General features: G+C 45.2%; 1 protein-coding gene across 1 annotated transcript; it reads left to right on the top strand.

Annotated features, from left to right (window-relative positions):
- Positions 1–390: 390 nt before the first annotated feature.
- LOC308149933 (tudor domain-containing protein 5-like) lies at positions 391–10,380 on the top strand (the record flags this gene model as incomplete). Its single annotated transcript, XM_080522811.1, has 11 exons — positions 391–619; positions 740–1,252; positions 3,576–3,799; positions 4,389–4,582; positions 5,000–5,209; positions 5,720–5,786; positions 6,026–6,226; positions 6,364–6,468; positions 6,638–6,742; positions 7,130–7,219; positions 10,198–10,380. The coding sequence occupies 11 exons, from the start codon at positions 391–393 to the stop codon at positions 10,378–10,380; spliced, it is 2,121 nt and encodes a 706-aa protein (XP_080378937.1).
- Positions 10,381–11,275: the final 895 nt, after the last annotated feature.

The raw sequence follows: 11,275 nt of genomic DNA, 5'->3' as shown, positions 1-11,275 counted from the left end.
TATAAGGTTACTCGCTGAAGTGTGAGAACAGCGACTTAAAAAACACTGCCAATACGTGTCTTTATTTGACTTTTCTCTCGTGAATCGACTTGGCTGAACTGTTATTCAAGTAGTGAGTAAGTTGCTTTGCATCCATAGAAGACACTATTGGCCAACAAAATGGATAGATAACTTTCTTCTCTAAATTGCTTTGCAGATTCGAGTTGACTTGGTTGGACTTAAAAAAGAATACCTTAAAAAAGAAAAGAAAAGAACAGGTCGTGAGTAACTAGCAGCCTAAGAAACATGGGTTTAATTTGATTGTCACTATAACATTTTGAAATGTTGTTAGGTTTGTACTAAAGTATCTGTTCTCCTCATCTCTCCTTGGTCTGACAGTTGACAGGCAGGATGACCCAAGACCAGAAGGTCTCGAGGCTGAAGAAGGATGTGCGCTCCCTGCTCATATCAAGCAAGCTAGGCCGGTCCCTGGACCAACTGAAACAGGACTACATCAACATGATGGGCCACCCTCTGCCTCTGAAGGCCCTGGGCTTCAGCAATGTGCTGGACATGGTGATGGCGATGCCTGACGTGGTGAACGTGAGGTATTTGAGAGACGGCAGCTTGGTGTTGAAAGGTAAGCCCAGTCTTATACTTTGACCTGCACAGAGCACATGGATGAAATGAAAAACAATGACTTCATTCCATCCAATCCCTTTGCTTCTCTTTTTCCTCCCATCCCGTGGTCCCTCTGCAGCGGTTGTGGACGACAGCACCAGAGGCATGGGGGAGCTGGTGGCCAGGCAGCGCAACCTCAAGATGAAGAAACCCTGCAGGGGCGGCTTCTTCTCCCCGCGCTACAGAAAGCCGTCCTCCATGGCGCCGCCCCGGCGGGCCCCCGCGCCCCCGGCCCTGCCTGCTCAGCTCCGGGCCCAGCTCGGCCAGCTGCTCACCCAGGGGCCCGTTGGCCTGTCAGAGCTGGAGGCTGGCTTCGCCCGACGCTTCGGCCGCCCGCTGCGCGTCACCGACTACGGCTTCTACTCCGTCACGGAGATGCTGGCGGCGGCGGCTGACCTGGTGGCGATCAAGCAGAACCGGACGGGCTTCCTGCTGACCCTAAAGGTGGCGCCTGCCAAGGGGCCGCTGGCGGGGCAGGTCGGGGTGTCGATGGCGCCACGGGTGACACCAGGGAGAACGGGACAGATAAAGCCACCTCCACCACAGCAGAACCCCTCAACAGACACACCAGGGAGGCCGGTAGGAGACACAGGTGGGTTGATGCTGCAGTGGATATAGTATAGTGTAGTATAGTATATATATAGTGTAGTGTAGTATAGTGCAGATATATCTGTGTAGACAGATAAGATGGTATGTTTTCTGTTCAACATTGGTTTTTCTTCACATTTCTTAAAACATCTCTCAATGTATCCGTTTCAAGCACCTGATGTGAAAGCAGGCATACATTATCAATAGTGTTGTTCCGATACCATTTTTTGATCCCGATACCGATACCGATACCTGACCGTGCAGTACTTGCCGATACCGAGTACCGATCCGATACCACGGCGTTTGAAAAAACAAAACAAAACAACATGTTTTTTGAGCCGCATACTCACCTCGATGTAAAATTATTGCTAACACTTAGTCTGGCATCGGGTGTTTGGTATCGTGAAAAGTATCAACAAAAATCAATTAACCAACTCAATCAAGGTACCATTTGGTTCTGTAACTAATCATAACAGCAGGGCCGGCCTGTGGGACTGGGGAGTGAAGGCGGTGTCGCCCATCAAAAGAAGAATGTGGCCAGGTACTAATATATGTGAAGGCACACGATTTGTCAAAGTGCAGTTCAATGAATTTGTGAAATCACTTCCATATTCGACTAGGTTTGACACGGAGACTGGCCCGGACTTCTTCCGAGTTATTCCATCCGGGTAGTTTTGAAGCCTGACAAGCAAAGAATGCTGCTAGGGTTTAAACATTCTAGTCGGAGACTCCTAGCAAAGTTTCTAGCTAAACGCAAGTAGACTTAAAAGTTCTAGACACTGGTTTTTATAACTTTGACAGTCCGGTGTGTGCTTCATGAAACGGGGTTGGTTTTTTAGCTACCATGCATTGGCCAACAGAATTAGTTACCCTGGTGAAAAGTGGGCAAACGTGGCACCATTGTTGAAATCAAAAGTCAAGAACGATAGCTAGTTATTAGTTGCGCGTATAACATTACATAGCTCTTCATCCCCAGCAGTGCCTGTCGCTTTGCATGTTCTGTTCATTGAACAGTAGCAGCAACTCAACCACACACTGTCTGTATGAGTAACGCCGGTAAAACAAAACGTACCTTTCTCTGCCACATAATCCTTAGGGGCCATGCTTGCCGATCACAGGTGATGATATACTTGTTAACGGGACTTGTAAAATCCTATTTACTTTGCTCAACTTTAAAAATGGAATGTTTCTCGTGTCTTCACACCGTCACCGGAGACAATTCATTCACCGAGTTGCGGGACGCTGTGGGTGCGTTCGTAAATTCGCTCTGGAAATCTGATCACCACTCAAGGAATGCCTCTTGTCCAATCAAATTGCTTGGTCCCTTTATGACGTTGATACCACTGTGCGCTCCAGCGTTCTAAGAGCGAATTACGAATGCAGCCTGTGCAAAACGCGCATCACAAGTTTGGTATCGGGTGTTATTATTTGTTAGTACTCGCCGATACCGATACCAGCATTTTTGTGCGTATCGGTGGCCATGCCGATACTAGTATCGGTATCGGAACAACACTAATTATCAATATTGCAATTGTTTAGCACTTGTGTCCATACTGCTCATTCAGTGTCCCTGTTTTCTACCGTTAACTATACATGGCCATGAGGGTGTGGTGTTTTAGTGGATGGTGAGTTGGATTGGTGATCAGAAGGTCATGAGTTCAAATCCCACCTGGGAACACCACCACTAGTAGGCCCTTGAGTAAGACCTGGGAACACCACCACTAGTAGGCCCTTGAGTAAGGCACTTAGCCCTAATTTACTGTGTCTCTATAATCTGTAATTGTAAGTCGCTTTGGATAAAAGCGTCTGCTAAATAGTTAAAAAGTAAAATGCATCCTATCGATTCTGTTCAGCTAATCCCACTGCATTCTCACATTCTTGAGAGCCATGTGTCCCATCGGGGGGAAGGGTCATGTGAAGATAGGGGCAGAACTGAGTACTGTATCTTATAGCAGAACTGAGTACTGTATCTTATAGCAGAACTGAGTACTGTATCTTATAGCTGAACTGAGGACTGTATCTTATAGCAGAACTGAGTACTGTATCTTATAGCAGAACTGAGTACTGTATCTTATAGCTGAACTGAGGACTGTATCTTATAGCAGAACTGAGTTCTGTATCTTCTGTATCTTATAGCAGAACTGAGTACTGTATCTTATAGCAGAACTGAGTACTGTATCTTATAGCTGAACTGAGGACTGTATCTTATAGCTGAACTGAGGACTGTATCTTATAGCAGAACTGAGTACTGTATCTTATAGCAGAACTGAGTACTGTATCTTCTAGCTCATGGTCTTGTAGAAACGCAGCACCCTGTTTTTGGCCAGGGGCTGTAGAGGCCGACAGCCCCACAGATGCTGAGCAGGGTGAAGGTCTGAACCCCTCCAGCCAAGGCTGCCATCTCAGCTGTGGGGCGTTGCCCTGGGAGGGCCGGAGAGAGGAGGGCGGCGAGGAGGAGGAGGAGGGCGAGGAGGAGGAGGACTCTGCCTCCAATGACACAGACTTGAAGTCAGAGACAGACCTCCGCTTCACCACCAAGACCTTCCAACAGGTGAGAGAAGAGACCCATCTGACTCTAAGATGGACTTCTTCTGGTCTAAGAAGACATGGGCAGCTGGTATGTCTGACTCAGGTCTAAGAAGACATGGGCAGCTGGTATGTCCTACTTGCCCTTTTGTTCAAGGTGTAATCCATAGCTTCTGCAATGAAAGCTGGACAAATTCATAGACAATTGAGGCTGAAACCAAAATGCATTCACAAGAATAGATGTGATCACCTGTCTGTCTGATCACCTGTATGTCTGATCACCTGTCTGTCTGATCACCTGTCTGTCTGTGATCACCTGTATGTCTGATCACCTGTCTGTCTGATCACCTGTCTGTCTGATCACCTGTATGTCTGATCACCTGTATGTCTGATCACCTGTCTGTCTGATCACCTGTCTGTCTGATCACCTGTATGTCTGTGATCACCTGTATGTCTGATCACCTGTCTGTCTGATCACCTGTATGTCTGATCACCTGTACATCTTCTTTAGAGATTGTAAATCTTTGAGAACCTTCATTCAGTCCTCAAAGCCTCTTTGTGGTGACACAAGTAAAAACACAAGTGTGTGTGTGTGTGTGTGTGTGTGTGTCCAGGTCCGGTCCAGTCCTGGGAAGGTGGTTCCTCTGGACGCCCTGCGGGGTCAGCGCTTGAGGGCTCCCACGCGCAGGGGCCCCCGGGAGCTGATATCTGTGCTGGTGGAGCATGTGGAGTCACCCAGCAACTTCTACATCCGCTTCAACGAGACCCAGGAGGCCCGCGCCCTGGTGGACATGATGATGAAGATGAGGTGAGGAGACGGTGCCACTCAGACCGGGAAGGAAACATGAACAGGAAATTAATGGTTGCCTTGGTTGTAGTCATGCTGCAGATGATCAGATCTCTTATCAGGTCTAATATCTCAGGTAACCACATGAATGACATAGTAGCTGGAACGTAACCCTATGGTTAGATCAGAGTACTGCATCTTCACTGGTCAAATAGAACCATGAATAGAATAAAAAATTTAATTATAATAATTCTTCCTTCTTCTAGCATTGCGACTGCCAATGGCCTAGCATAGATCTTAGCATAGATGATTTTTTCTTACAATGACTGATGGATAGATTATTCACTTACTTAAATGTATTTGTTTGAAGTCACTTTGGATAGAGGTGTAAAGTAGCCCAATGCTGTCAGAGTTTGTGGGACCATGTCTTCCTCCTAGGAGCTGCTACACCTGTCCTGAGGTGGCGGAGCGCTACGCCCTTCCCTCAGGCTTCGTGCGTCAGGGCCAGGTGTGCTGCGTGGATCCCGGAGACATGTGGTTCTACCGCGTCGTCGTCCACCGCATCCTCAGCCAGACCCAGGTGGAGGTCTACTACGTGGACTATGGGGACCTCACCACTGTGGACAGGACCAGTCTCAAGTTCCTCAAGTAGGCTTCTTCTGGTCCAGTTCAGACAGACAGCAATGTAGACAAGTAGGCTTGTTCTGGTCCAGTTCAGACAGACAGACAGCAATGTAGACAAGTAGGGTTCTTCTGGTCCAGTTCAGACAGTATGCATCAATGAAAGTCAATGGGCCGGTTTCACAGACAAGGCTTACGGCTTCAGTCCTGAATGCGTGTGTCTCACGAACAAAGCGTGAGACTTGGCAGCTCTGTGTGTAGGTGTTCACTCTGTGTTTCATTGTAGCTTGGCTCTCTAAAATAAAGCTGATGTTGAGAAGCTGTATGTGACAAGAAAGCAGTCTGGCCCGTAACGATGTCGTACTGTGTCCGTATGGTTTGGGTCGACACCATAGTGTGGGAGACTGCTTCTTGCCACATACTGTAGTGTAAAGTCAATGTTGCGTAAATGTGACGGTCATTTTGATGACAAGTGTTTAGACCTCCTTGTCTGTGTTGCTGTCGTCTCCCTCCATCTCTCTGGTTTCTCACCCCAAGGTCTTGTTACTCTGAGCTCCCGGCACAAGCAGTCCCCTCATCGCTCACTGGAATCAAGCCAATGGGTGTAAGGCTCCACACAATCTCATATCACTCTTATTGACCACCAATCTCCCCAAGCTTTTAACACTGTACTGTTCCCATAGAGTCCCATTGACTTCCATAACCCACATTTACATTCAGGATAGCACTCTCCCATTCAAAGCGCTTTGAGTTGCATTCATGTACGAAAGGCGCCATATAAATAAAGTTTTACTTTACTTTACTTACTTAACAATATTAAAAGCCAGTGTTTTGGTGTTCCAGGGCAGTTGGAGTTTGAACGCCACCAGCTCCTTCCAGAAGCTGTGCTGTGAGCGCCCCCTGGTGGGAGCCCTGGACAGCTATCACACAGACTTTCTGCAGGTCTTCCTGTGTGACACAAACACAGAGGAGGACGTGTACATTCACAGTGTCCTGCAGAGCCAGGGCCACGGGATCTCCTGTCCCCCTGCAGTCAACTCAGAGGTCAGTAAGGCACACACACACATATACACACACACACACACACACACTTGCATACACATACTGTATATATCCATTCAACAACAATGATCCATTGCATTCATCCATTTATTCTGATATATTCTTATCTCTCCTTTCAGCTGTGTGACCAGTTCAACCCTGTGACCCTCTATTTGGGAGAAGGTGTGTTTGATGAAGGAATGGAAGTAGACATGGACATGGACCAAACCCCTGACACACCCCAGGTGAAGAGCTCCCCTTTCCCCATTCTAACAATACTCACACCACACACACACACACACACACACACACACACACACGTACAATAGATACAAGCTTTCTTCATATAACATATCATTGTTAGATGTGCTATTTCTGTGAGGGTGCATGTGGTGAGCGATACGTGTGTTTTAGGCTGCAACCCGCCCTGCTGTCGGGATCAAAGATGAAGTGGAGGAGCTACTTGACCTCCCAGAGCTGGAGTACATCGAGGTGACACAGGTCAACGTCAAGGCCCAAGTAGGACCACTGACCCTGTATCACGCCCTCAGATTGAACAAGAGTGTGAATGTGTACAATAGATAATGCATGTCTATTAAAAGTAAATCAATTTGATTATTATAGTTTTATAATATTACTCCGACCTTCTAAAAGGGTGTTGTATTGTTTAATGCACAAAAAGTAATCCCAACAGTACTTTTTCGGTATTGTTTGCCCTGTTTTATACTTGGCATTGCCGTGGAAACACTGGCTCACGTGAATTAGAACAACGTTTTTTTTTATAGTTACCATTATAGCATTATACCTTTACTCTTGTTTCTCAGTAGCGTATCTGATGGCTTATCAGACGTCATATCCAATGCCTTAACTGTTCTATTGTGTGTAATGTTTTAATTTTGTTAATAGGACCAGGGGTGGACCCCGGACCCCCCCACCCCAGAGGTGGTACAGCCCAAGGCAGCCCAAGACCTGGGTTACCATGGAGACACAACTGAGGTAAGGACACAGGCTTGACTGTGTTTAGTCGGTGATATCCTAAAATGAAACACACCGTTCCCTGCCTAAGTAATGGGACAGTCAAGTGTTTTTTAGTCTCTTGACTCTACACTCCAAAAGTTTGGATTGGAAATCAAAAACAATAACCATGAAGTTACAGTAGAGATTCTCAGCTTTTATTTGAGGGTTTGTGTATGGACTGGTTTCACTATTTCTCTCGGTTTTCTTTGAACAAGACTAAATCCAGCCAGTTCCAAACAGTCGTTATGAGAAAGCTCATTTAGTTGTCCCAGTCTATGCATGTACACTACCGTTCAAACGTTTGGGGTCACTTAGAAATGTCCTTTTTTTTTTTTTTTTTAAAGCACTGTTTTTTTCAATGAAGATAACATTAAATTAATCAGAAATACACTCTATACATTGTTAATGTGGAAAATGATTATTCTAGCTGCAAACATCTGTTTTTTAATGGAATATCTACAGAGGCCCATTTCCAGCAACCGTCACTCCAGTGTTCTAATGGTACATTGTGTTTGCTAATCGCGTTAAAAAGCTAATAGATTAGAAAAATCTTGAAAACCCTTGGGCAATTACGTTAGCACAGCTGAAAACTAGGGATGTCCCGATCCGATATCGATATGGCATATCGCTGCGATATTGGTCCTGAATGCTGGATTGCAGATCGCACCAGAAAAAAAATAGGCTTCGATCTGCATGGCCGATCTGGCGTGTCACTCACGTGATGACAACAGTAGTAGTCAGTGGTCACATGCAGGAGAGTTGGCTAGTAGCAGTGGTGTGCCGTCAGGGCCAGCAAGGCCTTCTCTGCTGGCCTAAACATCATCAGAATATACATTTTATTTTAATATATATTTTCCACAATTATGTATTAATGATTCCCCATAGTCTATTCTCTTCATTTCATAGCTTTCCTCTTGGTTGCGCTGCTTCCAGTCTCCGATTGAGATTTGGAGGGCTGGCCTTTATGTTAGAGCTTTTATCCAATCAAAATGTGTTGCTAGGGGGCTCAAAAATCTGCCCGCCTTCACATTAAACGGTGCTGCGGATTCGACCTGTAACTTAACATTGGAACGAGAAAACCTGTGGCGTACCTAGTAATGCGAGCAAAAGCAACAACGGCGCCTGCTGTAAGGCTCAATGATGTCAGCACCCAGCATGTCTTTTGATTGGATACGCACTATTGCTACGCACTATTGATACGCACTATTGATATTCACTATTGAGATGCGGAACTATGCCGGTAGATGTGAAACGTTTGAAAGTGCGCAGGGAAACGGAGCCTCACAACGAAAGCTTTCGTTGACTGATCGATAATACTGATCGATTGTGTCCTGTTTTTGGGTAAACAATAACTTTCATTTAGGGGACACAATGAAAGCGCCAAGTCCACAAACAGAGGAAACTACGTTGAGCTTCTTTCTTTTCTGGCTGAAAACAACCCAGATTTACATTACCACCTGTCCACAAACAAAGTGTTTACTGGGACGTCAGGCAAAATACAAAACGACCTGATTTTTGCTATTACTGAAGTGATGGAAGAAGAGATCAAAATGGAGATTAAAAAGGCACCCTTTGTCGCTATTATGGTGGACGAGACGACAGACGTGGGTAATGTAGCGATCTTAAAGATGTTAGTTTAACACTCTTCATTGTAAATGCGGATTTATTGATTAAAAATGCTTCGGAAATATTAATATAACTCTGTTGTACTTGTCTGACTATGTTAAGGTGATGCAACGCCCGGTTATACTGTGTTTCTGTCTAGTTTCTAGAGCCATGGCGTCATAACGATGGTATTAAGAGGTAGAATAATTCAGGTAGGAATGTGTCGGACATCACTGAAGGCCTAGGTGTGAAATGCACCGCCCGCCACTGGCTAGTAGCTACCTGTTTGTAATGAGTCTGACAATGTCATGATGCTAGCTGGTGAAATCATAAACCATTTGCTTAAGTAATTTTTCGGTTATTTACATAGTCTGAAACTACAGATGGTAAGCTTTCAAATGATGCGTCATACATTGAAATCGGAAAAAAATTCAAGGTGACATGAGTATTTGAATGTTGGTGCACCGAATGGGAATGCGACAGGAGAAAAGTGACTGATCAAACCACAACAACAAACGCTGCTAGCGGCTAACAGTGGTACATCGCTACAAACGTCTAACTGCGTTTTTATATCATCACACAACATACTGAGAGAACATGGACATGCTAAAAACACATAACTACACAACTAGATGAACACACAGTCCTTGCTTTTGAACACGTCCTAAAACGAGAGTATGTTTACAAGTCATTATCACTTACTGGTAGCCTCCGAAAAACGAGAATAGTTAATCCAATCCACAGATTATAACTGTTTTTTATTATATGGACTGGGTACTTGAGTTGAAAAAAAAGAAAAACAGATATTGTTGACACCCCTTCGATTTCTGGTCTCACCAGCAGCGTCACTAGGCTACACTTTTAAAAAGGGTCCTATAATTGATTTGCCATTTGTAAGGGAAGATAAATAGAATAAAAACCTGAAGGCACTAAAACTAGAAAATCAGACAGTAACTCTTTTTTTCTACAATGCTGAATGCTGCTGTCTAAATTGTTTTAACCAGTTGGTCACTGAGTACTGCAGAGTACTGTTTTTGTTGCTTGAATAAAGGCTGGCATAGCCAACTGTTGCTGTGCTCCTTTCCCTTCTTGTCTTTTTAGTTGTTTTTTTTTTCTTTCCTAGCACCAGGGGAGCCCCCCCTCCCAAATTTCGTTGTTTGGTACCTGTACTATAGCAATGACAATAAAGACCATTCATTCATTCATAATGATGCTAGAAAACCCCATTGAAGTTAGCCTCATGAAGGGCATGTACATTTCAACCCTGCAAACCCAGTGGTAGATGGTTACCACTAATGATGTTAACACTGAAGAGATCTGTCCTCTCTAAGGGATTTTTATGTCCTGTCCAGGTGTGTGTGTGTCAGCCCCAGCCTTCTGGGCAGCCTCCAGCTTCATCCAGCTTCATCTTCCCTCTCTTCGGGTCGGGGGAAGTGCTCCATGTCCGTCACCCCTGGCATTTCAGCCTGGGCCCATCTGCCCGCCTGGCGGCCGGGGCACACCTCCTCCACTGGTCCCCCCACAAAATGGACTGAACCCCCCCCGCACACGCAGCGCTCCTCTGCATCCACTGCATCTGACTGCCTGGCCCATCTAGACCAGCCTCACATCTTCTGACTGCCTGTCCCATCTAGCCTCACATCTGACTGCCTGGCCCATCTAGTGAAGATTAGAGACAGAGCTGGGTGAGGTAGACGACTCTGAGGCTAGAATGAGAGGAAGGAACCACATGGAACCAGTTCTGTTAAATTTATTATAATGTTAATAAAAATGTAATAAAAATCAGGTAAGAGTTTGTAATGTTCATGATTTCTATTACGCATAGAGACTGTTTGGGTGGTAATGTTCTATCAATGTCATGCTGCAGGTCTAACCACGACAAAGAGATTGTGTTCATTTGATTTATTCTCTGCATGTTATTAGAGAAGGTACATATGATCAAATGTATTGCATCTCCAAACTGCTCCTAATTTGAAATAATTGATACTACATATTAAACCACTGAGCCAGATTATCTACTGTACGGCTTTGCTGGCTGATACGTGTTTGCTTATAGGATCACCCTACAGAAGGCGTGGGCAAACCTTTTGGCTCAGGGGCCACATTTGGTCTTGAATACCAGGTTTCTCATTCTCATTTTCAGACTATTTTCTTTTTGATCAAGGTTTTTTTATTTTGTTTTCCGCAAGACTATTTTCTAACGGCCATATCCATTTTTTTCTTTTTTAATTCAGGCCTCAGAAAACAGGCAACGGGCCACAGTTGGCCCGTGGGTCGTAGTTTGAACACCCCTGATCTACTGGCTTTTCTGGCTGATCCATGTTTGTTTATAGGATCACCCTACAGCCTGCAGCTACAGCATTCCCAGAATAGGAGGGTGGGGGACTGAGGCTAGAATGAGAGGAAGGAACCATATGGAACCAGTTGTTC

The sequence above is a fragment of the Nansenia antarctica genome (genome assembly GCF_963989245.1).
Source record: "Nansenia antarctica genome assembly, chromosome: 2".
Lineage (NCBI taxonomy): Eukaryota > Metazoa > Chordata > Actinopteri > Argentiniformes > Microstomatidae > Nansenia > Nansenia antarctica.
Note: the sequence above shows the minus strand (reverse complement) of the source record. Positions and strands in the feature narration are given on the sequence as shown.